The 27,938-nt window shown below is 39.3% G+C and overlaps 1 protein-coding gene across 5 annotated transcripts in view; it reads right to left on the bottom strand.

The window, feature by feature from the left end:
• Positions 1-728: 728 nt before the first annotated feature.
• Positions 729-27,938, bottom strand: part of NEDD4 (NEDD4 E3 ubiquitin protein ligase) — a 118,202-nt gene continuing 90,992 nt past the window's right edge. For all 5 annotated transcript variants that reach the window (XM_036441122.2, XM_036441131.2, XM_036441112.2 and 2 more), the window contains 18 exons: positions 25,273-25,338; positions 21,008-21,127; positions 19,585-19,788; positions 18,077-18,157; positions 17,796-17,850; positions 17,631-17,689; positions 16,505-16,570; positions 12,966-13,195; positions 11,980-12,101; positions 11,784-11,854; positions 9,810-9,905; positions 9,417-9,490; positions 9,068-9,128; positions 6,739-6,798; positions 6,549-6,656; positions 5,619-5,715; positions 2,231-2,303; positions 729-1,836 (listed from right to left, as the gene is read on the bottom strand). In XM_036441122.2, coding sequence (XP_036297015.1) covers positions 1,734-1,836; positions 2,231-2,303; positions 5,619-5,715; positions 6,549-6,656; positions 6,739-6,798; positions 9,068-9,128; positions 9,417-9,490; positions 9,810-9,905; positions 11,784-11,854; positions 11,980-12,101; positions 12,966-13,195; positions 16,505-16,570; positions 17,631-17,689; positions 17,796-17,850; positions 18,077-18,157; positions 19,585-19,788; positions 21,008-21,127; positions 25,273-25,338 — 1,746 coding nt within the window. In that variant the 3' untranslated portion in view covers positions 729-1,733. The remainder of the gene's footprint in view (positions 1,837-2,230; positions 2,304-5,618; positions 5,716-6,548; positions 6,657-6,738; positions 6,799-9,067; positions 9,129-9,416; positions 9,491-9,809; positions 9,906-11,783; positions 11,855-11,979; positions 12,102-12,965; positions 13,196-16,504; positions 16,571-17,630; positions 17,690-17,795; positions 17,851-18,076; positions 18,158-19,584; positions 19,789-21,007; positions 21,128-25,272; positions 25,339-27,938) is intronic.

The following is a 27,938-nucleotide window of genomic DNA, read 5'->3' as shown; positions in this document are numbered from 1 at the left end:
TCCGGCAGGGGACGAGGCGGGGAGCCATCTGCGAGCTCCTTCCCCGACGCTGAGCTGCTTGGAAAGGGGTTTTGCTGCCGTCATGTGCGCCATCTGTACCCGGCGCCAGCAGGTAACCATCGCATTACACCCATCACCTTTCACCCACAGCCAGAAGCGCTTCTTAAAACTCTCAGAGTGTATGTATGTACATGCATGCATTTAAGAGGATTCGTAACACTTATATTTACAATTATTCCTAAATCCCCAAGATACCATACTGAGAAACAGGTTTAGCTTTTCCCAAGAGCATTTTCTGTATAATCATCCCAACAGAAACAGTCCGGGCACACGATTTGGCAGGCGCACTGAGACACGTTCCCTTTCGCCTTCTTCTGCTCACCCCTACGCGGATGGTTGAAAAACGCATTTGCACACTGGCAAGTTCCTTGTGGGTGAGGGCTGAGCGAGATTTCTCGGGAGCTGACGGCTCTCACCCGGGGCCTCGCACAGTGCTGTGTGCACAGCAGACATTCAACACACGTTCGTCGGAGGGAGGTGGTCTTCAGGGACTTGAATTTGATCCAAGTGGGATTCTGCCTGTGACATTTTGCTAAAGAGTTTGGGAGTTATAGTGAAACACCATCACTTTCAAAGTAAACAGTATATTTTTTAAAAAGCATAAGAAATGTGGTAATAAATTCAATACAAATTATGCATTATAGCTACTCTTTGGTTGTTATTTTTTAAACAAATTATTTGGTTTTATGACTAAAGTGACATACTGAAAAATATAAAAAGGCAACTACAGGAATTAGCTCCGTGTGTAAACATAATAAACCCTGTAAACAGAGAGTTCCTACATAATTGTGCAAGTGTAAAGAATGTCTAGTAAAGGCAAGTACTATCCGTGTAACTTAGTTCTTCGAGGCGCGCTTAGAAACACTGCTTTGTGGAGCTTTGGTTTAATGTGGGAAGAAGGAATTCCTTGAACTAAACTACAACGTGAGGGTGACGACTACTCCGATGAACCACGAGGACATGAAGGCAAGGCGTTACTGCTTTCCAGCCTCTGCAAATCTGAGTCTGCTTCACATCTTACACGCCACTTCGCTGAGCAAAACCACGTATTAACAAAAACCAAATACTTTTAAAACGAAGGAGTTAACCTTTTTCTTTTTTTCTGTTATTGCCAGCGAGTCTGTTGACTAAAAATATAGTAACACACTTTCCAAAAGCCTGGGCAGGAAGGTGCATGAGACAGGACTACAGAGTAATAAATAACTGTAGGCAGCACTCAGTATCGTGTAGTTTACTCAGTATTTTAGTCTCCTTTCCCAAAGTTGGGTTTTCCTCCTCAAAAAGCATCAAATGCTTCACACAGGACACATGTCACACATATTTCACAGTTATCATTTCAGTAGTTTAAGAAAGGACTGCCTGGCGTGTTCTGGGAGAGAGGTACATGTGAAGGACACATCCACTATTTCAGACACAGAGGACTTCGGTCCTGGAGTGTGAACTCTAAAGACAGAATGAGACAACGGTAAAAGCAACACATTCTTTTAAAGAGGATGACATCCTGTTAAAGTCATCACACTGTTTCTTCCGATGCATTTATGTGATGATTTCCCCCAATACCTGGGAAGGACCGATGGCTAAGCGTTAGTAGTTCCCCGGAAAATTTTAAGTCAAGACGTTCCTTATAAAAAAAAAAACGTGGCAGTAAAACATCCTAGATGGTTATTTGTAATCTAATCAACTCCATCAAAACCCTGAGTGTTCTCAATTGCCACCTGAAGTTTATCCCATAATTCTTCAAATGACTCATAGGGCGGCAGGTCCAGTCGATTGAAGCTGAAAAACAGAAAGGCGCTGGTTATGGCGGACACAGACAAAGCGAGTGTCAAAGACAGGTCATCGGGGGCGGGGAGATACAGGACTGCGCTCTGGGCTTGGACTCCCCTCAGGACTTCTTGGTCAAGTCCTCTGCCCCCACCTCCCAGCGTCTGGGTTCCTCCGTCACTTTAACCTCCGGAAGGCAATGCTCTCCTCTCTTGGCATGACCCATCACTCATGCGATGGAGGCAACACGGGGTAAACCATTGACGTTGCATCACCACCTTGGGGTGGTGTTGCTGCCTCCTCTCCTTCCTCCTCCTCTTCTCCCCTCCCCCCCCTTCCGCCATAGCACAGAGGGGCCTTCGGTACCAAGAGAGCTTGTCCTCTCAGGGTGTAAGAATCTGCTTACCACGTATGGGCTCTTGGCAGCTTTTCCGGAGTACCCCACTGTTCCACCGTGAAAGACTGTGGTCCGTTTGAGCCTGTTAGAAAGAAGAATTGCTTTGGTTTCATTTACTCTTTACAGGAAAACCCTAGGCATTCCACAACTCACGTTTTCTGTTGTAAAACTTAAACACAAAGAGAACGCATCTAGTTTTCTTCAATTCAGAAGGAATGAAGGCTGTCCTGTGCTTAAGGTTTTACTGCCCAGCCATGAAATGAGGATTCCTTTTCCAATGAATCACTCTGCCCCTGGGGGGAGATGTCTCAAGGTACCTTTGCTGTTTCCTAGTCTTGCATTCCTTTTTTTCTCCTTCTTAAAAAAGATTTTTAAATTGATTTTGAGAGAGAGAGAGAGGAAGGGAGGAGGAGAAACATTGATGTGAGAGTAGAACACCAGGCTGCCCCCTGCACACCCCCTACAGGGATGGAGCCTACAGCCAGACAGGTGCCCTGACCAGGAATCAAAGCGGCAACCTTTCAGCGCACAGGACACCAACTGAGCCGCACCGGCCAGGGCTCCCTGCCTTTCTGTGGACTGCCTCCTTCACGAGCATTTTCTTTTCTTTCTTTCTTTCTTTCTTTTTTTTTTTTTTTTTTTAAGTTGTCCCACTTGAAACAGCTTTAATTTTTCTGAATATAAAATTTACTGCAAAAATTAATCAAGAAAAATATAATGATGTTAAAATTACCTCAGATTCCACTATTAAATCTGAGTAAGTATCCCATCATGAATCTTTTGTGCATGTGCATATAAATGTGATTACGTTATGCTTGCAACACTTTCCTTCTATTGTGGATACTTCTATAAACTTTTTTTCCTTTGGTGTTTTCACTTAGCTCTTCCTCCTCTAATTCTCAGCATTCCCCAACCTCCCAGGTCATCAATGCTGACAACCCACCATGTAACCTTCCTTACTTTTCTCCATCCTGTCTTTAAAAAGCATTGCTTTTCACACATCACAATTACATTCACAGTTACTAACACTTCAGCACTTTTGTCGTCATTTGTTTTCCAGAATATGAAGTCTTATCTATTTCCCAGCCTCTAGATTCTTTCACCTGAACAATCCCTTGGGAAGATTCCCTCTAAGCCAATCTATATACAATCAACACAGTTCTCATTGGCTAGATTAGGGGTGTCGAACTCAATCAGAGAAGGGGCCAAAATCTAAAATCCAGCCTAAATCGCGGGCCCAATGGTTTACTGAACAGTCATAAACTGTCATTGTGATGGAAACGCACTGGAGTGCAGTGATGACAGCGTGGTGCGGGCCACATTGCAAGGCCTGGCGGGATGGATTAGGCCCGCGGGCCTTGTGTTTGACACATGTGGGCTAGATAATATCGCATAATAATATTAAAACTTTGTAGCCACATCGTCCTTTGTAAATACAAAAGAACTTGAATTTATGTTCTAATACTAACATCTCTGGCTCTGTGTGTGGGATATTTTCCCCAAATTCCAAAGTTTGTGAAGTCAGTGGATGGCTGTAGGCCTGGATGCAGAGAAGAGGGGAGTGGAGGTAAAGATGAAAAGGGTGTTTGCCATGATTTTCTCTACGGAATGGCGACAGCATAGCAGAAGAGGCAGGAAAGGGAGTCAGGTGTAAATACCAGCAAGACAAACACCAAGAAATCCAATTAGGCGGGGAATGAGCACTCTGACTAGTGGCAAGCTTCCTCTCATTCCTCTCATTGTGGATGGTTCTTTTAGATTAAGCATGTCAAACTCAAAGGCCAACATGGGCCAAATAAACGGGGCATGCGGCCCACAGGTCGTGAGTTTGACATGCTTGTTCTAAAAAAGTGGCAGCAGCTTGACAAGTTCTGCCAGCAAATATTAATGAAGCTTAACTAGGAGATGAGGTCTCCCAGGGAGGAGACAGAGGCTAGCCATCCCATCAGGCTGCAGCAGCTTTCTGTATGCCCGGAAAAGTCAGCCTGGCAACCACCTCGGCAGCCGTCAGTATCCTCTGACCCCTTCCCTGAACAATTCGATTCTTTGTTGCTCTGAGTGGGGCTCCACTCTTGGCAATACTTTCTCTGAATAATTTGTTCTTCTTGGTGTCTTTATTTATTTAGAGAAAGAGAGCGAGAGAAACATTGATTTGTTGTTCCACCTATCCAGGCACTCATTGGTTGACTCTTGCATGTGCTCTGCTCAGGGATGGAACCCACAACCTTTGTGTGTATTGGGACAACATTCTAATCAACTGAGCTACCTGGCCAGGCTTGGTATCTTTAAAAGCAAATAAATGTACTTCCAATAAACAATGTTAAGATATGAGACAAATTGCTGTGCTCTATATCATTAATAGTACGTTTTTTTCCCTTCCTCCTCTTCCTCCTCCTCCTCCTCTCCTCCTTCTTCTTTTTAACAAAACACACCTCTAGAGCTATGAGGTTAATAGACCAAAAAATAGTTTGATAGGCTATATATAATTTCAATTTAGCCCTGGCCAGCTTTGCTCAGTGGATGGACCATTGGCCTGTGGACTAAATGGTCCTGGGTTTGATTCCAGTCAAGGGCATGTACCTCGGTTGCAGGTCTATACTCTGGCCTGGTCAGGGTGCTAGTAGGAGGCAATCCATCAATATGAGAAATCAATGTTTTTCTCTCTTCCTTTCCCCCACCCCCATTCCACTCTCTAAAAATCAATGGAAAAATATCCTCGAGTGAGGATTAAAAAAAAAAAAAGCAAAAAAAAAAAAAAGCACAGAATTTCACTTTATATAATAGAAAACTTAATAGTTATTCTGAATAGCAAGAGATAGGTGCATTCTTAGCATTCTTATCCACAGTCCGCCATTTCCCACAAGGCTGAGAAATAGTAGCCTACTGAGACTCTCCACCCCCCAAAACACCCATTCCCCCAAGGATTCTATGACAAATAACTTTGGGGGAAAAAATTTTTTTTCTTCACAGTAAAGGCTCTGAAGAAGGCCCAAATAAACCAGTTTAACTTTATTTAGCCCAGTATTTTCCCGTATGTATTCTACTCTGACACTCTTCGCTGTTTGTTGTACACTGACTAACATTCTGTGGAACTTGACACGCTGCCCTAAACTCACACCACAGGCAACGCTTTTTCCGTAGTGGAAGGAGAACTTTAAAATTCAAGGAGGGAAAGTAACTCAAGTCATTTCATATTCCAGTTTCCTCCTTTGCTATCTCAATAGAAGGTGGACATATATTTTGGCCTACTTGAGTGTATCTAATTAAATCATTTAAAAATCTTTTTTATTAATTAAGCTAAATGTCTGTATGAATGATAGAGGCTTGAAGACTAACCAGCCAGGACAAAGACAACTGGCTTTGCTCTGTTTTTAAGTGCTGTATGGAAAACCCTTACCATATAGTTCGGCAAATCCATTCATAGGCACTCGAGATGTGCCCGTGACGAATTGAAGTAATCTTATTCTTTTTTCTGAATCCATCATTAAAACAGCCTGAGTAACACAAAAACAGCATTTAGGACTTTCACTGGGGAAAAGGTATCAAAATCATCCAAAGAGTATGCTGTCCGAATTTCATTAGAGCATTTATGACCACTTAGTAAATCTGCATGTTTCTTTTAGTTAACCTTGTGTTTATTGGCCGTTTACGACGTTCTTGAAAACTTTCCAAGGCTGATAAGAGAGTAAGCCTAATAAAGTGACCAAAATTTCTTCTAGGGGAGTCATGGTTTTTAAATTATACTTATGGATATTATACACATTTCTCCATACGAATGAAAATCACATTTAAAGGAGCCATGTAGGATTCCTAGACCCGTGGTTGGCAAACTGCGGCTTGTGAGCCACATGTGGCTCTTTGGCCCCTTGAGTGTGGCTCTTCCACAAAATACCACGGCCTGGGCGAGTCTATTTTGAAGAAGTGGCGTTAGAAGAAGTTTAAAAAAAAATCGGCTCTCCAAAGAAATTTCAATTGTTGTTCTATTGATATTTGGCTTTGTTGACTAATGAGTTTGCTGACCGCTGTCCCGGACAATACATGGCAGTTTATTAGAGTTCTCTTGAAGAGTCCCTTCTTCAATAAGAAACGAAGTGCCCATTTTGGCTGTCTCTGCCATTCGCTAGATTCTAACATTTGACTGACTTACTAGTATCTATAAATATGGATGGAGGTTGTGACCATACCCAGAGATAGATGTATATAGTACGAAATCAAAAATATCTTTTGCTGGTCTATATTCTGTCTTATGTATGAGAAAGTAGCTAGTATAGTTAAATACGATAGAATCTACCAGAAGTAATTTATGAAAACAGAAGCTATTGATTACCTTCCAAAACCACTGGATGACCTGATGATTGACGCTGTAGCCGTTTTTGTACTTGGTGTGTTCTCTCCAGTCATTCACGTCGACATCTCCCAGCCCGCACATAAGAAGCTACATAATCAGAAATGTCAAACTGTAGATGAGAAAAATAACGAGCACCAAAGCTCCATTTTAAAGTAAAAATGTTTCTTACCTCTAGCTCATTTTCATCAAAAATTTTGATGAGATCCTGTGGTATTAGTTCAAAAAATCCCTAGAAGAAAGTGGATTTAAAAACCTGGTTAGCAGGGTCCATGGGCAATCCTCTTCTGCAGCTCCTGGGAGCTTCTGGAGGAACCCCATACCCACACAGATTTACACACGCATGCTTGTGTCTATTTCACATTTTAGACTCTCTGCTTCCTGAGAGCTATGCCTTTTTGCCTGATACAGCACCAGACACATAGTCAGTGCTCCATACTGAATAAATGAAACATTATGTGATACATATTTTACAGAAGATTTTAAGTTAGTAGCTTAAGAAAGGAGTGCCTTGACAATAACCCAACTCTCCACTCAACTGAGATTTCAATATTGGCAAGAGGCCATGTGTCCCTCGTCTGTTCTCTCAGAAATTCCTCAAAGTGGCCATTTCAAAGCTTCCCTGTACGCCTCAAGCCCTCCCTCCCCCTCCATGTCACCCCTTCTTTACAGGAGACAATTTCTATTTGAGAGAGACATAGAGGCAATGATGCAGGATGGAATTCACTCAACCTTCCGCCTCCCCCTGTACAACCAGCACCACCATCCACCATGGCCTCCTTCCCACTGCAGTGGAGAGAGGTACCATCCCTCTCTGCACTCCACCTGCTTCCTCAAGTCACCGCACTAACCCTCCTTCTCTTTCTCAGCTTACTCTGTATGCATTTAAACGCGCTCCAGCCATAGCTATGTTAAAAACCTTAAAGGAGCAAACACCCCTTCCTCTTTTCAGTCAAGTTCTTGACAGTGTTATGTGTTATCAAATCTACTTGCTCACCTCCAATCTATCCCTCAACCCATTGCAATCTGACCTCTATGCCACTGCTTCCTTGAGGCTGTCCTGGGGAAAAAATCAAAGCAACTTTGCGGCTACATCACTGAGTGCTTTCTAATTACATGTCTTCTTTGACTTCTCTGCAGCCTATTGTTGAAATCATCTTTGTTCTTGAAACTTTGCTGTTGATGGTTTTGCTCTTATGTCTCTGTCTGCTTTTGCTAATTCCTTTGAAGTCTCCTTTTCTCACTGTCCACCCTGTAAATGTTGGTGTTCCCAGGTTTCCACAGGTGGCCATCCTCTTTCTCCTTCCTGTTCTTTGGAATTTTCCATCTGATCTGGTCCACAGCTCCACCACACATTCACAGACGATTCCCAAATCCATACCGCCGCCCAAATTATCCTGTGGATTTATCCATCCTTTAGTCACCCTATGCTGTAGGTCTCCTCTCCTGAAAACCATCCAGATGCACCCACAGCACCACTTTCTTGGTTCCTAATCCATTCTTCGCCTGGATTCTTTCCCAATTAGACCTCTCCTTCTAATTTACTGCACATCATTTCCAGAGTGGTCTGACTAAAGTGTACATTGCATCTTAACACCATTTCTCTTCCTCTCACTGGACTTCAGGGAAAACTAACAATCAGGCCAGCTCTCCAGGTTTAGTTTTACCTTTTGTGTCCTCTTTTCCAGTATTGGAAATGCCTGTCTGCTATCTAATGTGTGTAGAGTCAGTCTCAACTGCTGCTCTCTCAGCACTGCATTTCCCTCCTTTCTGTGTCTGGCCAATCCCTCCAGTCCTTCCCTGCACCACCTCCACTCTCCCCACTCTGGTCTCTCCCTCTCTTCTGGGCCTCCCTAGCACTTCAGGCTTGCATCTGTCCATTTCAAGTTTTAGATTCTCTGCTCCCTAATAGTACGCGGCTTATGTCTTTTTGCCTGATGTAGCACCAGACAGTGCTCAATACTGAATAAATTAAAAAGTATGTAACAAATATTTAACAGGAAATTTTAAATTAGCTTTAAGAAATGAATGCCTGGATAATAGCCCAAATGTCGTCCTGTTGGGGGGCGCTTAAATAACTTAAGAATTAATATTATGAATAAAATGCAACCATAAATAGTGACAGCTGTATCTTTTGACATGGTAAGATCTCCAATAAATATGTGATAAGAAAACAAGTCACAAACCAATATGTATAGTGAGAGCCCATACAGGGAAAGAAACAAATGGTATAACCCACTGTTCTTACAGCACTCTGGTTCCTTTGTTCACGAAGGTCATTTAGGGGGAAAGGCTTGAGACTGGGAAAGGTAAGGGCAGTGGGAGGGAGACTGTCAAGGTTTATTGCATGGGTCTCTTGAATGATTATTTCGTTAATATAGAAATATAATTAAATTGGGAAGTCATATGCTAATTTTTCTCAGATATGAGAAGCCTCAATATTTACAATTTATGGATTATACTTTGAAATTACAGAAAAGCAAACAAAAGAAGATGAGTACCTCTTTAAAAGCAGCCATTTGCTTCTGGATTCGATTCACAAATCGCCACTGTATTACAAGGCTGAAAGAAGCAAAAAAATCTGTCTTTTTCACAGAAATCAAGAAAAAAAAACCTCAAGACATATTTATCCTTTGTAGAAACAAACAAAATAAAGACTAGCTAAGCCCGAGGTAAACCCTTAATCTGAGGGGGCGATACAGCATTGTTAAATAAAGAAAAAAGCGACATCATGACTCTAGCTACTGGGAAAGAGAGATAATGATAGTGTCTTCCTGGAAAGAAGTACAAAATTATTTTCAGTAAAATATTTACTAAGTATAGCAAAACACTTACTAACGAAATACTTACTAAATATATTCTTTTTTGTTCTTATTGGTGACAACTATTTCTGATCCACCAACTTTCAACTCATGCTGATGTGTCTAAAATAAAATATACCTTCATATGTTAGTGGAAAAAATATATACATATTATAGTTATACCAGAAACCTGGTGTTTTAAATTAAATCTATTCAAAACTAAGAAAATTTAAAATATTAGTTTTACTAAAATAAATAAGGAATGAGTCAAATGTCAAAGAAAGCAGAAATTCTTGCTGAGAGACAGCTTTTGTTACTAGAAGATAAATTTAAAAATAGAGCACAGAAATGTTTTGAGTATACACATTATTTAATGTCTAAACTTGTTATAACATTTGTGTCATAATTCATGTACCATTTTAATTCATCAAAGTTTACAAACCTGTCCAAAAAGTTCTTCATCTATGACAAACCTGAGGTCCAGTTCTGTTGGATCATTTTCAAGAATCCACCTTAGTGAATTGTAATATTCACTATCCTAGATGAGGAAATTACATATTTAACATTTGTGTATATATATATAAAAAAAAGACACCTGCACCTGCAAAGTATACTGAGAGTCTGAAGGAATAATGGGACCAAAGGTGAAAAGGTCATTGGACACCTTTTCCATACATTCACATGTATTATAAACTAGCCGCCTGATGCACGAATTCGTGCACATTGAAAAAAAACTAATTAGAAGAAATATTTTAATATCGCTATTAGTGTCAACCAAATTCACAATCAACAATGACATATTGAAATACATAAGTGCGATTGGCTCCAGCAAGAGTTTTATGTGTATTGTACATGTGTGAGTCAACTTAGCCTTTTATAGATATAGATTAAACTTGCTTAATTAGACTTGCTTTCTGATTTAGCTGAACTTTTTCCAGCCCAGTGAAGTATCCCAACTTCTCTTCTAGGTAATTGTCAGAAGCGCAGCAGTAAATATCAACATGAAGCAGATTATTATTATAGATCACGCAGGGAGGACAAAGGGTAAAATATTTAACTGCAGCAGTGTTTGACTATATTCTGTTCAGTGAGAAAACCTGAAGCCATTTTCAAGGTCCACCATTTCATACTTCTTTTCAGTCGGGTCAAGTTTCTAAACTTTCTAAATCTCTATTTTCTGGCTAATGAAAAAAAAAAAAAAAAAAAAAAAAAGGATTCCACTGAGTCTCCTATCTACCTACTCCAGGACTTCTGTGAGGATCAAATGAGATGAGGTATGGGGAAATGCTTCACAGACATTTGGTTAAAGTGTAAAATGTTTCCACCTGGCTATAAAGCAAGTCGTATTCCTGGGCTGAAGACACTGCAAAGAGTCTAGTTGATGGGGAGAGGAAGCTGGGTGTTGCTACATGATGTCATTACCCAGATGAACACTTAGTATATTAGCCTTTTGTTTATATAGATAGAGATGAATGACTAGTATGTGTGAGAGTAAAAATGTATACATCAATAGAGTGGGGCCTGCTTAAAAGTTTAGAACTTAATCTCTGTGTGGAAGTAGTGGAGGTAAAAATTTTATTACTCAGTTAAAGGTCAATACAGCAGCTTTCCGATGAATCCTAACTTCCATAGCTACCCAGGAGCACACAGCACCTTTCCCATGTGGCCTGTGAGACTGTGTGTGTACTGTTTAAGCAGCAGTGGGGAGGCTGTTATTTATACCTGGTCCACGTTAAAGAATAACCTCAAATACAGAATCTCAATTAACCAACTCAAGTAACTGTACAACCTTATGATCTGTAAAGAATTATACTGTTCATGCTGATATTGTGTCACAGGAAGGGAATACAAAGTGAACTTGGTACTAAGGAAGGGGCCTTGGAACCCATGGGTACACGGTGTTTGAGGCTATTCAGCATGGACTATGGTGAAGGATTTAATCCTTATGTTTCTGTTTCTTTGTAGCGGCCTAATCTCAAGGTCTTGCCTTTGAACTGATATTTTGAAAACATATGCCATGCATGATACATGACAATTCAAATACTGATGTGAGAAATACATTAAAATGTTGTTCAGCATATTGAAGTATTTTGGGAGAAGTTTACTGATATTTGCAATTTTCTTTGAAATGTATCAGAAAAATAAAATGGGTTGATGGAGAGAGGGGTGAATAGGTATGTGATAAGTAAGTATAGATAAAAAGCCAGTAGTGGAATCTGGATAGTGACTACACACATATCCACTATAAAATCTTTTTATCTTATTATATGTTAGAAGTTTTTCATAATAAAATGTTGGGGGAAATGTTATATTTCAGAACATTATAATCTATTAATTTCTTCATCTTTAAAAGATAATTCTTTAAAATATCCAGTTGCCCGTTAAATTATTCATATTGTAAGTGAAAATGACATACCACTGATTCCATATCATGAAGTGTTATTGGTTTGTGTAGCATCATCTTGTAAAATGGGCGGATGAAAAAACCTTGCAAGAAAGCAAATATTTTAAAAATGGTTACCAAATGAAAGAAATCATACCATCACATTACAATTACATTATAATATAATAATTATAATTACATATAACAAAGTTTTAAGCTGAATACTAACCATCCAACAGTTTGCCATGATAAACTGCCATTCCAGCTACCCGGCCAATAAACTTGAAGTAGGAGAGGTGATCTTCATTGCACAACCCAGAATTTGGATTTATCTGTAGGGTATAATTATCCCTGCAAAACAACCACATTTAAATGCTTCTCTCTCTATTTCACACAAAAATTTTAACATGACCAATAATTACAAATCATCACTCTCTTTTTAGAGTTGTTAACCTCTTTTAGAACCATATTAAATCTCTGGCTTTAATGGTTTTCAAAACAGTAATTTCTGTCAAAAGGGAAAAATAACCCAAATGTTCATTGAAAGATAAATGGAGAAACAAAATGTGGTATCTATATATATTGTACAACAGCCTAATATGCAAAGTGGTCTCTCCGGAATTTGATCGCTTGCTATGATGTGTGCTGACCACCAGGGGATGGTGCGGAATGAAGGAAGGCCCTGGCTGGGCCTCTTTATAACACAATGGGATATTATTTAGCCTTCAAAGCGAAGGGCATTCTGACACATTCTACAATATAGGTGAACTTTGAGGACGTTATGCTAATGAATTAAGTCAGAAACAAGAAGACAATGCTGTATGATGCCACATATATGAGGTGCCTAAAGTTGACACATTCACACACAGAATGTAAAATAGAGGCTGCCAGGGCCTGGGAGGGTTAGGGGTTAATGGGTAGAGAGTTGCAGTTTGGGATGACAGCAAAGTTCTAGAGGTGAATGGTGCTGATACTTGCATAAAACGGTGTGAGAGTACTTAATGCCATGAACTGTACCCTCACTTTAAAATGGTTCAAATGGTAAACTTTATGTTAAGTGCATTTTACCACAAGTTTGAAAGTTATTTTTGAAACAGCATTAGTGGTCCTTTTCCCTCTGGCACAGCGAACCACATACTTTCCTCGCACCATAAACTCTTGTTACTTTCAGGACAGGGATGTCCTTGACTGTATACGTCTCTGTAAAGTGCTTACGTAGCAGAATATTCAAACAGCCCGTAGTAAGGGTTGAACATTTCCTTCGAGATCAGGAAGAACCACTCTCTGGCGACTCCTCCGTAATCTAATCCTTTTTCACCATCAAACTCGATCCACAGCCGAGCCTTGAGGAAGTCCGCTCTCTTGACACCCATGATCCTCCGGTACGAGTCCTCGAGAACAGTTGCTCGGCGAAGTTTCATTTCTAACTTGTTTGGAATGTCGTTCTGAAAGCCCGGAGAGGAGAGACTTCTGGTTTAAATCGATTCCACACAGCCGCAACGTTCTCTCCCGGGAAACTCACACAATTCAGGGCACTCTGCCTTGTGCCAAGACCCTTTTTCAGGGAAAGCATGACTAGGAATACTTCCTCTATGGCATGACAGAATTCATACGTTTTCTCTAATCACTTAATAACACAGACTTCTGATTTTTATATCTGAAGAAGCAGCTACCGATGGTGGCAGTAACGCTCGATGCTCGGGTGAAGGTGTTTCAGGAACAGTCCTTTGCAAACTAAGTTCCAGTGAAGACCCACTTGTGACCTACAAGGTAGCTGCTGCCTGCTACTTGCTACCTGCCTGTCAGTGCAGCGTTTTCCCCTGCTCCCACCATTCCTCCTTGGAGTCTGTCTCGTTCGCTCTTTAATAGGTACCAGTATTTACAGACTGTGAGAGGCACTGCTCCCCACATTTTAATAGGTTAATGCAATTACTCCCCATAACAGCACTCTGAAGAAGCTACTATTATTATAAACTGAAGACAGAAGTTAGAAAAGGCTTAGCTCTTGGGTCTCAGCTCTTAAAGTATGTGCTACATTGCAAAGGATAAGGCAGAGGTCAAGCTTAAAGATAGCTTCAGGCTTTATAGCATTGGTTTTTAATATTTTTATCTCTGTCTTGGTGTTCTGCTCTTCTGGAGTGATGTGTGCAGATATGGATTTCACCGTTTAAATCATGCCTGCGATTTTTTGTTAAACGGGGGTGGGGGAGAGTAGCGAGGGGGTGTGAGTGGGGAAGTTCAGATCTTTAGCCTCCTGTGCCATGCTTTGGGAATGACACCTTGTCTCTTACCATTCACTCATGTTTTTATCTCTTTATATACCTTTGTTGCAATGATAATTTCCTCACAAATTTTCTCTCTTAATCACCAAAATATGTCATGATGGTTAAGAACATGGACTCTGGAGCTTGCCACTAACAACCATGACACTTGATCACATTATCTAATCTCTCGGGGCCTCAGTTTCCTCACCTGTGAAATGTGATAACAGTCCCTCTCTGGCATAGAGAGAGCTTCCCAGACAAGAAACATTTAAAGGAGTTTATCACCACCAAACCAGTCCTACATGAAATGTTAAAGGGTCTTTTTGAAGGAGGAGGAAGAGGAGGAGAAAATATGAACAATAAAATGGCAATAAATATATAGTACCTATCAACAACTGAATCTAAGAACAAAATAGATGAACAAGCAGAACAGAAACAGACTCAGAACAGAGAATAGGAGGGACCAGATGGGAGGGTCATTGGGGGGATGGGAGGAAAAGTGAAGGGATTAAGAAGTATAAATTGGTAGTTACAGAATAGTCATGAGGATATAAAGTACAGCATAGAAAATACAGTCAATAATATTCTAATAAATATGTATGGTGTCAAATGAGTACAAGATTTATTAGAATGATCACTTAGTAAGTTACATGTCTAATCACTGGGATATACATCTAAAACAAATATAATATTGAATGGCAACTGTAATTGAAAAATAAAAAATTATATTAAAAAAAAAACTTTTCCCAGAAACATTCAAGTTTAACTGATATCCTGGGTCAATTTTAGAAAGTGATGTTTTTCTAGGAATTGGTCTAAATTAATTATTTCAAATAAGTCTTCAAATCTGAAAGTTTATAGTTTTTAATTTTCTCTCATATGTTAATTGCTGATATAAATGTCATTTTAGTTCTCTTTCATTTATAAGAGTTGTTTGTGCTTTGTGTGTTTTTTTTCTTTAGGAGATGTCTATTATTCCTCACAAAATAATTTAAAGCAGATTTAATTTCACAAATTTAAAAATCACTTCTTTCATTTATTGTTGCTTTTTTGAAACTTTAAATGATTTAAGTATATTCTGGCTTTATTTATTCTAATTTACAAATTTGATGTTGAACTCATTACTGTTACCTTTTCTTAGGCAGAGTAGAAGGCTGTAAAAATTCATGAATGTGTTTTCATTTAATTCTATACCCACTGTTATTTAGTTGCATGGGTTTTCAAACCCCATTATGACTTAATTATCTCATGTATTATTAAAAGTACTTTTATTCATTTCAAAAAAGTCCCTTCCTTATAGATTTTTGTAGAGATAACATGAATAATACATTTAACTTGCTAAGAAGACTGCCCAGTATATGGTGAGAGCTCAGTAAGTATTACTGCTTTCATTCTAAGTTCTGTGTTCTGTGGCCTGTTTATAAAGGCCTTGTTCCATATCTCCTGCTGCCTGGAACATAAACAGTTAGATATCGGATCATGTTTGTAAGTGTTCAGGGTGACAAAAGGAGAAGTTAGTCCTCCTATTTCACCAGCATTTTTCATTAAGACTGAAAATATTTATCTGGCAAATAAACCAACAAAAACTTAAAATCCCCCAAAATTTTAAGAAGTAGTAAACAAATTTCTAAAGCAATTTTAACAGTTTTTATTGAAGATGAGTTTTAAAAGTTGCTGATATTTTAGGATTTTATTTATACATACAATAGTTGCACTAAACAACTATTATATTTCATTTTTATTAAATTTTGGATCTTGAATGTGCAAAAGCAAGCTTCTGGCTTAGAAGGCAAGAAAATGTAACCCATATATGTAACCAATATAGCCACCTACTGGTAGTAATCCATAACTGCAGGGAAAGGGGAAAAGGGTGAGCAAATTGGAAAGGTATTAAAAATATGGTCATTACCAACAGAAATGAAATAGATGGGTAGATAATGAGTTTAATTCCAAACGTATTAAATTTTTGGTGATGAAAGAAGTGTAGTGAACAGATGTGATAAGTACAAGGATACAAGCAACGAGAGCACTATTCCTACCACATTTGTACTTTCAAATTATACAATATATTATAAACAACAGTAAAAGCAGAAAAGGAGTCCAGAGAGTCCTACACACTCAAAGACCAGGAGGAGATCAGCTCCAGAGCTACTCTTGCTCAGATTCTACAAAGCCCAATCCCCACAAACCCCTCCAGGAAACAACGGTAGAGTTCTTTAAAAGCAAACTTTTAATATTACTTTTCTAGATTACAGGATACCTTGAAAAATAAAGACATAAAATAACTGTGGTCTCTAAAGGTATATAAAAAAATAAGCATCCTTTCCCTATAGGAAACTAGTTCAAGTTGTTACAAACACAGAACCAATTCTCTTACTATATTCTTTTCTTTCTTTTCTTGTATCTCCTTCATCCATTTAAAAAAGTATTTCCCATCACCTCAGTGTACATAACATTCATTCTTAAAAACTCATTATAAGTATCACTAACCTGCTTCTTCAACTTTCTTCGGAAGAACTCATACTTCCTTTTGTAATCCCTGGAGTAGGGCACGGCCTTGAGTTGAAATTTTTTGGGGAAAAAAGAAGGTTTAGGTTGTTTTATTTTGGAACAATTTTAAAAGTTCCTCTCGGTATTTTACGAACATAAGTTAAAGGCATTAAAAGAGAATATTTGGAAAGACAAGTTTAGTTTAAAGAAAAACAAATAAGTTTTTACAAAACTTAAAACATTTTAAATTTCTCTGTTTAAGATAAAATCGTATTCAGCAATTGCTATGGCTGTAATTTTCATCATTCAATATTCTTGAAATGCAACATGCCAGAAACAGGAAATTTCTTCCAAGAAGAGAAATATTAGAAATGAAAATTTCCATTTCTAAAGAGACTTTCAAAGTGATTTCTCCATTAAGGGAACAATTTGAAAAATGTACTATTTCCTTGAACGTTGAGGAGTTGCCTTTTTTATCCATTATTTTAAACAATCAAACATGGAGACTAAAGAATGAACTAAAAGAACTGTATCTTTAATTTTACTTATTTTTGTGAATTAAAAACAATTAAAATCTGAATAATTAAAAAATGTAAATTTTACTATATAAAAGATAATAATTTTCCTATTATTAACCTGACTCAACAGTAGTATAAACATCATATTATACATGGCAATATTTAAATATAAGTGTATTATATATCTCTATCTCTTTATCTATATCTCTTATATCTACAATAATTTTGACCAAAAAGCTCAAGATGCAGCCCCAGAGTAGACAGGGCACTATCTATTTCCTCACCTGTACACTCTAGAGTCCTCTCTGATCTGTGGCCTGACATTCTTTTTCAGACAATGGCAAGTATGAGCCTGAGCATAGCAGCCCGCTGCCTTAGCATTTTGACTGTCTGGCTTACTAGTCACCCAGCTACTGTGCAGGAGAAGGATATACCCTTATATGCTTTTTAGAAATATCTGAGAACTGGAGTTGGTGTGGTAACTGAGGCGAGAAAGGCAAACATGCTTTCCTCTCAATGCCTGTAGGGTTACGCACTTGACCTTTCATCCTTAAAGAGACAGGTGATAGGACAAGCCCATCAGAACATACTGATACGAAGAAACTTACTGGTCCAGTTATTGCTACATTCTGCAACCGAGGATCTTCCCACTGCGTTCTTTTTATATCTGAAGAGAGGGGGGGGGGAGAGAGAGAGAGAAAAGATATTCTTCATTTTTATGCACAAAAGTCAATATTATGAAATAATGTAATGAAAAATTACGTTGCACGTACTGTGATTTATGTAGAAGATTCTTCCATCTGTGTGAGTTCTTTCTTCCCATCCTGGCTATAATGAAGAATGTATTTCAATTATTTTACAAAAAGGGTTTTAAATGTATAGGTAGAAAAATACCATTGGTTATATGATTAATTTAATTTGCATATTTCATTTTAATAGAAGGCATCAACACTTTAATAATATTATGTATAGCTGTTAAAAAACTACTACTGTATTCCAAATACAAAATGTTTAACGCGGCCAAGTTAGATTGGTAGCAGCTCTATAAACTTACAGGTAAAGGTCCAAGGTCATTGGAAGACTCTAGTGATGTCTTTCCTCTCAGATGAGCTGGAATTTTCAGTCTTGGATCTTCCTTTTTTGTAGAATAAATGAAGAAAACAGTATAATTTTAAAATCATGAAAGTCAATCTGATACTATGTTTTCTAATACCAATGAATACTTAAATTATTATCTTTCAAAAATATTTTTGTTGATTTCAGAGTGGAAGGGAAAGGGAGAGAGAGAAACTTCAATGATGAGAGAACCAGTGATCAGCTGCCTCCACCCAGGCATATGCCCCGACAGGAAATTGAAACCGTGACCTCCTGATAAACTGATGCTCAGCCACTGAACCACACCAGCCAGGCTTAAACTATTCTTTTATCTCATTTGCTTAATCTGAGAAATAATAGTTTCTCCATGTAAGATCTTGTATCATTTTCAGGCTACAGTATTTAGTTCTCAGATTTCAGAGTCGGATCTGTGTTAACTCACCATCTCTCCCAGAAAACATTCGGAGTATTTTGTCTCATTCCTTAGGGCTACACAGGACTCTTCTCTAAATAAAATTAGGGGAAAGAGTGGGACGTAAACTGGACTACTTGCGATTTCTGAAGCCCTGAACATGCTTTTTGGCACCTGTTAACGTGTTGATTTATTAATATTTTTGAAAGATAGGATGGCAAGCTCAAATAGGTTATAAAAGTCAACTAAATTATTGAAAAAGAGACCTTCAATTTACTTTAATTATTATTTTAATATTTTATTAAATAATTTACTAAGTTATTTTAATTTTTTTTAGGTACACTGGTCTTTAAATTAATTAATCAAATCTAGTTATTTTGCTGCTAATTTTCAGTAATTTTTCTATTAATGGTGAACCAATGGCTAAATAACTTTAAGCCCTTTGTCTTAAGATAAAAATACTTATTCTACTTAGCCTTACTAGTTGTTGTTTTTTTAATAAATATATTTTATTGATTTTTCAGAGAGAGGAAGAGAGAGGGATAGAGAGTTAGAAACATCGATGAGAGAGAATCATCGATCAGCTGCCTCTTGCACACCCTCCACCGGGGATGTGCCCGCAACCAAGGTACATGCCCTTGCCCGGAATCGAACCCGGGACCTTTCAGTCCGCAGGCCGACGCTCTATCCACTGAGCCAAACCGGTCCCGGCTAGTTGTTGTTTTTTTAAATATTAAATGAAGTACGGATTCAAAAGTACTTTGGAACTACAAAGATAGACTACTAAGTATCTTCCTAAGCATTTATGACTAGTGAATTTAAACTTGGATATAGGAAGTAAATGTATCTATAGGACAAGACCCCCAAATACTACAAATAGTCATAAACATATCTTGAATAGACAATACTATTATGACTTCAGCATATCTTTAAATGAATACTGGACAATGAAGGTTATATTAGTCCACTAGTACACTTAAGAAGGTTACAAAGAACTGTATGTAAGAGATTACTATTGTTGCTGTTATAAACTTAAACTGGAGAGTGTTAGTTACCCAGGTGGTGGTTTTGGTGTTGTGGTCAATAAAGAAAGGCCTCCCGTTTGGTGCGTGCCGGACTTCCCAGCCTTTAGGAAGGAACCCTGGCTCCATTTCAGACGGCGGAGTCACCTGGTGAGCCGAATCGCTTGTGGGGACCTGCGGTTGAGGGCTTGCAGAAAGACTCTGGCTTGCTGGCAGCTGACTGGTCTCCACCGTGGCCTAGCACATTAATTAAATCATGTTGTAATGTTTTATAGAGGATTCACAAATAGCTGTGGTTAAAAAGGTAACAACCTGCAGGCAGAATATACACTTGTAAATAAGCCTAAACATTGGAGGCTCGTTTTTTAAAATAAAGTGTTCTGTTAGACTTTGTTGTTGTTATTTTTAAAAATAAATTTCATTTCTCAGCTAATTCTTGAGCAGTAAGATGCTGGTTAGAGAAGCTGTTGCTGATGCATGTGGATAAGCCAAGCCCTAGCTACAAGGAAGCCATAGTACAACTGCAGGAGGCTGTCTTTGCTCACCCCAAAGACTCACAGGTGGGGATCCTACATATATAGAAGCAGGTTCAAATGCTGGATAGACAGAAATACATGATAACTATCCATTATAGAAATGGCTAGTTGAAATACAGTCATCTGATGAAATATTAGACAGTAGTTAAAAGAAATACACTGGATCTCTATATTTTAAAAAAGGATGGAGTTTTAAAACAATGGTGAGCAAAAAAAGATTCAGAATTATACAACACAACATCTTTGCAAAGTTTGAAACACATGGACATAAACGATATTTTGCATTGTTTAGCTCTGTTTGTTAGTATATAAAATAGGGTAGAATACACAACAAATTCAAAAAGATGGTTCTCTCTGGGGCGTATGACCAAGTGTTTGGCTAAAAACAAATTTCTTTTATCTGTAAAATTTTATTTTTAAAAATAAAATACCTAGAAATGAATATAGTAATTTGCTAATGGTGGTAAATTCCAGGTGTCAAGAAAAAGGGTATCTGTTATGTTATTCTCAATAAGAGAAATGGTGATAAGAAAAGAAATATTTCCCTAAACACTTATAAAAGCTCTCACTGTTGTCAAGACAAAATGTCATCAACACAAATTTTTTAAATAGATACAAATAACTAAGATTATCTTTTAGCTAAATAATGGTCTTAACCATTCAAATTACAAAATTACCCAACGGACTAGATCATTTACTTTGTCCTCTTATACTTGTTTTATATTGTATAATAACAAGTGGTAATTCAAGCATACCAGAGATCCACAGGAAATAGTAGACACTTAGCACCAACGTCAGAAAACAACTAGCACCTGCTAGCAGCATCCAACATATACCACAAAAGGATGCAACAGCTTCCACAGAAATATGATGGCTTCATTTAGGTAAGAAAACAAGATAAGGGATAGGCTTGAGGGTACCTGTACAGTGGGCTTTGTCCACGTAGTGGTTCTGGAATTGTGATCTACATAGTAAGATCTTCCTCTTTCATCTTGTTTTTCTTCCCAACCTGGTGGTAATCCAGATGAAGTAGGCAAAAGCTAAGATGAAGAATAATGAGAGAATTGAACATGACTAAGGAAAAAAAAATGCGTTTAAAAAGACCACATCCCTTTGTCACTGCTGGCCCTCTTTAAAATGAAACATGTTTTAAATAATATTTTGAAGTGTACACAATAAATTATATAATAAGTTCATTTAAACAAAAACAGTAGACAATAAAGATGAGGGTATTAACACTAAGAAAACATGACAGTAGGAATTCTGGTCCAATATGGCAGAATGGATGGAAACTGCCTTCACTTCTTCCCATGACCACATCAAAATTACAACTAAATTACTGAACAATCAACCTGAATAACCAGAATAGCCATCTGAAGACTAGCTGAACAGATGTCTTATAATTAAGGATTTACAGAAGAAGCCACATGAGACTGGTAGGAGGGGTGGAGACATGAAACAGGCTGGCCCTGCACCCACAGGCAGTGGTTGAGAATCTGAAGGGATCTCATCTGCAGAGGTCCCTCCGGGAACCCGAGGGTCTCAATTCCACATTGAGCTCCCCAGCCCAGAACTAAAGTGCTGGGAAGAAGAGCCCACGTAACATCTGGATGTGAAAAATCTATGGGGATTTCCACCCAGAGAGATGGATGGCTGCTGGACGCCGAGGTGAACTCCTAAAGGGCTTGCACGCAAAGTCTTGTTCCCAGGCACTCAGCCGGAGCTCCAGCCAAGGGAGAGCAGCTTAGAAGGCATCTGAGTCATCCAGGGAGAAACTGACTCGTGTGGTTCTGGAGAGAGGGCTGGAGGGACAGGCCCCAAGGACCCTGTTGTTGAGTCCTTCTCTCACACGGTACACAGATGCCATCTTTCCTGGGCCAAGCACTTCCCCCTCAGAGCATTAGCCTAGTGAGCTATACTAGTCCTACCCTGACGGCTCCCAGAGGCCTTGTGCTACTCAACTTGGTCAGAGTTGTGGGTTCTGCCAGCGGCAACCAGCTGGGGCCCACATTGCAGTCTTTCTTAAAAAAACACGTGAGGAATTCTGGGTGTCAGAGACACACAGAGAGAAACTGAGTTGTGTGACTTCATAGAAAGGGCCGTGTTCCTGCATGCTTGGCAGGTGCCACCTGTCCTGTGTGGAGCCCTCCCTCTTAATCTGCTTTAACCTGATGAACTCTACTGGCTCCACCCTGATGAATCCCCGAGACCCCATCCCACCGCAAAGATACCCAGGCCCTAGGCAGGTGGCAGCTGGTCTTTGGTGTGCCCTGAGATTTTTGGCTGAATGGCTTTAAATCTAGAACTAGCGCCAAGTTGAATCTGTATTAAACTTGGTGAACATCACTTGCCCTTACCTGGTGATTCCCTGTGAACCCAACACATGCAACGAGCGTACTGCCAAAGGCTCTTTCAGCAGCTGAGCAGAACGGGCAGCCTTCAGGCAGTGGCAGGTCTCAGGGTGGCTTGGGCCTTTTGCTGATATGCCCCAGGCCTTGTACTTGTGGCAGCTGGCTTTGGTACAAAGCTTGGCCCCTCCTGCCTTCACCAAGGCCCAGCAAGGGAGCTCCCAACTGTGGATTGCTTTGTCGCTCCAGAGCTGGTCACAGGCAGCGTATGACATTGACCTGCACCGAAGTCTCTTCCAATAGCCCCCAGAACCTACAGGGTGGCGGTTTTCAAACCACAACAGAGCATGACCCAATTAGCTCCAAAAGTGATACACCCAAAGGGAGGTCCCAGAAAGCACCAGACCCTGTGAGGGCAAGTTCTGTTTCATGGGGTCAGACCCTATGCAGCAGCTCAGACATTGATTGTGACCAATCTTCATAACTAGCCAGTGGAGGGTCAATCCCACTGATAGATATGCCAATAGCAATCAATGCTCATCTACAAAAGGAAGGCATACATAACCTACTCAAGATATGCTCGTGGAGCACCAGGAGATCAGGGAGTCTATGCCACGGAGTAGCTCAGGACACTTATGCTACATAAAGGCCACTCTACCAAGACTGGGAGACATGACAGATCTACTCAAAACACAGAAAATGCCCTAAACAAACAAAAAACAAACAGGAGAAATCTTCAGGAAAAAATGCTAAATGACATGAGGGCAAGCAGTTTATCAGATAGAGTTCAATAAAATGGCTATAAGAGTAATCAAGGAACTTAGTGAGAACTTCACCAAAGAGAGAGCAAGTATAAAAAAAGACATAGAAACCAATCAGAAATGAAAAACACAATATCTAAAATGAAGAATACACTAGGAGGAATCAACAGAAGATTAAATGAAGTAGAAAACTGAATCAGTGATTTGGAAGGCAAGGTAGGAAAAAACACTTAACCAGAGCATCAAAAATAAAAAGTAATTTTTAAAAATGAGGATAGTTTAAGGGACCTTTGGGACAACGTGAAGCATAACAACATCCACATCATAGGGGTCCCAGAAAGAGAAGAGAGAGTAAGGGATCGGGAAGCTATTAGAAAAAATAATAATAGAAAACTTCCCAATCCTGGCAAAGGAAAACGATAGGCAAGTCCACGAAGCACAGAATCCCAAACAAGATGAACCCAAAGAGGCCCACACCAAGACCCATCATAATTAAAATACAAAAGGTTAAAAACAAAGAGAGAATGTTAAGAGCAACAAGAGAAAAGCAGTTAGTTACCTACAAGGGAGCTCCCATAGACTGTCAGCTTATTTTCCCACAGAAACTCTGCAGGCCAGAAGGACTGGAATGAAATACTCAAAATGGTTATATTCAAGGACCTACAACCAAGACTACTCTACCCAGAAAGGCTATCATTTAAAATTCAAGGAGAAATAAAGAGCTTCCAAGATTTACGGTAAAAAAAAAACAAAAACTAAAAACTAAAAAAAACACACACACACAAAAAAAACTAAAATAGTTCATCACCACCAAACTATTATTACAAGAAATGTTAAAGGGACTTTATAAGAAGAAGAAGGACACCCTCTCCCATAAATATGAATTATAAAATGTCATCACCTTTTATGAAAGTCCCTTTCAATAATCACTTTAAATGTAAATGTAAATGGCATAAATGCTCCAATCAAAAAATATATAGCGTAGCTGAATGATTAAGAAAAGAAGACCAGCTCTAGCTGATTTGACTCAGCAGATACAGAGCGTCGGCCTGACGACTGAAAGGTTCAGATTTGATTCTGGTCAAGGGCACATGCCCTGGTTGAGGGCTCAATCTCCAGTAGGGGGCATGCAGGAGGTAGCCAATTGGTGATTCTCTCTCATCATGGCTCTTTCTCTTTCTCCTTCTCCCTTTCTCTCTGAAATAGATAAAAATATATATTTAAAAAAACGAGACTCACTTCAGTTATAAAGATACACAGAGATTGAAAATAAAGGGATTAAAAAGATATTTCATGCAAATGGAAACAAAAAGAGAGCTGGGGTAGCAATATTTATGTCAAACAAAATAGACTTTAAAATAAAGCTATAATAACAGACAAAGAAGGACATTGCATAACAAGAAAGGAATCAATTCAACAAGAGAATATAACCCTGGTAAACATTTATGTACCCAACATAGTATCACCTAAATATATAAAGCAAATACTGATGGACGTAAAGAAAAAAAATCAACAGTAAGAGAAGACTTTTAACACCCCACTGGCATCCATGGACAGACCTTCCAGACAGAAAATCAACAGGGGACAGCTTTAAATGACACAGTAAACCAGGTGAGTTAAATGGATAGCTTCATGGCATTTACCCACAGCAGCGGAATATATGTGACTGAATCCTGACATGACACCTCATGTGTGGGGCGCAATAGCTGCTCTATGCCACGGGCGGTGTACAGAGTCACGGCAGCTGGACACCATCATCCTGAACCATGAGCTCCCTGCACAGACCCCCTCCAGCCAAGACAGCCCTTCAGACAAGCCGGATGTCACCCACAGTCAGAGATGGGCTTTCTCACTATGCGGGAGGCAGTTCTTCAATTTTGTTCTTAAAGAAACTACCTACTCAGTTTTTCTCCCCTGCACCTCCTATCCCTGGATCCTGGCTGGATCAGTACTCCACTAGGCAGTCAAAAGTTATACTCAGTGTTAAAAAAAAAAAAGAAGAAGAAGAAGAAAAGGTTTCTGAGTTTTACATTTTCATCGATGATGGATGATGGGGGGGAGGGGGCTGAAACTCACCACAGGAAGTGTAGGCTGTTCCTCAAAAGTGTAGGCTTGTAAGCTGCCTCTTCTGCTGGAATGATTCTTATTAAAAAAAAAAAAAGAAGAAGAATTTTATATATTGGATTTGTCTTTGAGAGGTTGATAACATCGTGGGGGGGGGGTACGAGGGAGTAGAAGAAAGAACACTGGCTAGACCACCCACGTGCTAAGGCCTTCAGCTTCTAGACACCTCTCCCCCACCCTAGACTGCCTGCCTCCTGGACACTTGCCCTTTAATGTCAGACACACACCCCTCACTGTGACCCAGACTGCATTCGGTCTTTCCCTGTTCACAGCCACTCAAACCCTCTCCTCACTTCAGCGGGCAGCACGCGAGGCCAGCAGCTGCCCAAGTCAGATGTCAGACCCCAAACTCCTGCACTCCTGTCCCTCACAGCAAGGTCTGTCTCAGGATCCTATTCATTTCTGTTTCTTGACTGGCTCACAAATACACTCCCTCTCCACTTTAGTTCAAGTTTGTTGTTTTTAAAATGCCAAGTGTTCCTCATTTGTCACCTTGGTTGTGACTGCAGCAACATCCTAATAGATTTCCTGACATCACGTCCGATTTCCGTGAATCTACATCCCACAGGGTGTGCTGCAGCCAGAGACCATCGTACAGTGCGAGTTAGCTACCGGCTTCTCTAGCTCTGAGCCCTGCAGTGACTTCACACCCACACTGGGGTAAACCCACAGCCCAGAGCACAGAGCTGCGTGAGCTTCCGGACCTGGCTCTTCTCTTCCAGCACCTCCCACCGCACAAACGAGAGTGCTTGTTTCCCAGAAATCCTATGTACTCTCTTTCCTTGTGCTTCCAGACGCACGTTGTTGTCACTATCTAAGATATCTTCGTTTTGTTATTTAATGACATCAAAATTTATAATGCACACATAAATGAACTCGGAATAGCCATTGTACCATTGTTTATAATAACAAATAACTACTATAAACAATCCTACATCTATCAACAGGAGACCGGGAGACGGTATGATCCCTTAAGGTTTATTTGCACATTAAATATGGCAGAGTTTGATAATTTTTGTTGTTGTTGTTTTTAAAAGGAGTAAGTTTATATTTACTGAAATGGTCCAGTGGTCTATGATATAGCAAGTGAAAAAAGCAAGTTACCAAAAAGTGTGTATGAGATGATCTCAGGTTAAAAAATTATATAGAAATATATGTGTGCTCACACGTTTATAAATATAGAGAAAATGTTTAGGACAATAATGGTATATGCCAAACCATTAGTAGCAATTGAGGAAGCATGTGTTAGAAGTAATATGGAAGATTTAACTTTTATTTTATATACCTCACTACTGTTTTAATTGTTAACCATGACCATGCAACACTTTTAAAGGAATAAATTGTTTTTCTGAATAAGCAACACATGCTTCTGTATGCTATAAAATTCAAAAGTTACCAAAGACACATGTCCTGCTCACTTGTTCCTCCATTCAGAGCTGAGTAATGTTACCAGTTTCCTTCAGAGTCTTCAATAAACCTCATACACATATTTGTCTATGTCATTTAAATAATTTACATAAAGAATAGTACATTCCTGTAACCAGTTTGGTTCAGTGGATAGAGTGTCGGCCTGCAGACTGAAGGGTCCCAGATTCGAATCCTGTCAAGGGCATATACCTTGGTTGCAGGCACATCCCCAGTGGGGGGTGTGCAGGAGGCAGCTGATCGATGTTTCTCTCTCATTGATGTTTCTAACCTTTTATCCCTCTCCCTTCCTCTCTGTAAAAAGTCAATAAAGTATATCTTTAAAAAGATAGTCCCATAGTGAACATTAAAAAAGAATAGTACACTGGCACACTGTTTTGTACCTTGCTGGTTTTCACCAACTAATATCTTATATTGTTCCACACAATACATACATTCAAAGCCATGTCTTTCTTTTCAATGTCTGCATAATACTTCATTGTATGAATACCATATATATTACTTTTTAAATAATAAAAAAAATAACAGGAGAAAAGGGAATAGAATCGTATGTGATTTATCACCATTAAATCAAAATAGCTTATTCTTTACGTCTTTTATTGACCTTCCCCACGCCCCTGACAAAAAGAAAAAGAAAATGGAAGAGAGACTAGACAGGTGGAGGGAAGGAGGGAAAGAGAGCAGGCAGGCAGATGAGCTCTGGGATATCCATACGAGTATTCACAGAGAACTGTCTACAGTGAAGTTTGTTGAAGAAAGTGCTGAAACAGAAATCAGCAAACTTCTGTTTCCTCTTTGTCTCTCTTATAACTACTCAACTCTATCAATGTAGTGTAAACGCAACCATAGGCATCACTTAAACACATGGATATAGCTATATTTCAATAACACTTGAACATATTGTGCCTTGCAAATTGTTGGCCATCAATAAATATTTACTAATTGAATGAAAAGCAGAGAACTCCAACTAGAAATGACCATAGCATCCTCAGAGAATGATCTCTGTCTTTCACTGAAAGAACTCCCTTGGTGATACAGATGAGAGAGCTAGCCATAAAGATAGCATTACGGCAGTGCATGTTGGAATACTTGCTTCTGAAACCTACACACAGCAATTCCTATAGCAGTTACTGAAGTGAGAGTGCCTTCTGTCTCCTTGTTTAGTCAGAGCACATCAGCACTTATTCACACTT

This window comes from Pipistrellus kuhlii, unplaced genomic scaffold, assembly GCF_014108245.1.
Source record: "Pipistrellus kuhlii isolate mPipKuh1 unplaced genomic scaffold, mPipKuh1.p scaffold_m20_p_1, whole genome shotgun sequence".
Taxonomy (NCBI): domain Eukaryota; kingdom Metazoa; phylum Chordata; class Mammalia; order Chiroptera; family Vespertilionidae; genus Pipistrellus; species Pipistrellus kuhlii.
The sequence above is the reverse complement of the archived record's forward strand: the minus strand, read 5'-3'. Positions and strand labels throughout refer to the sequence as shown.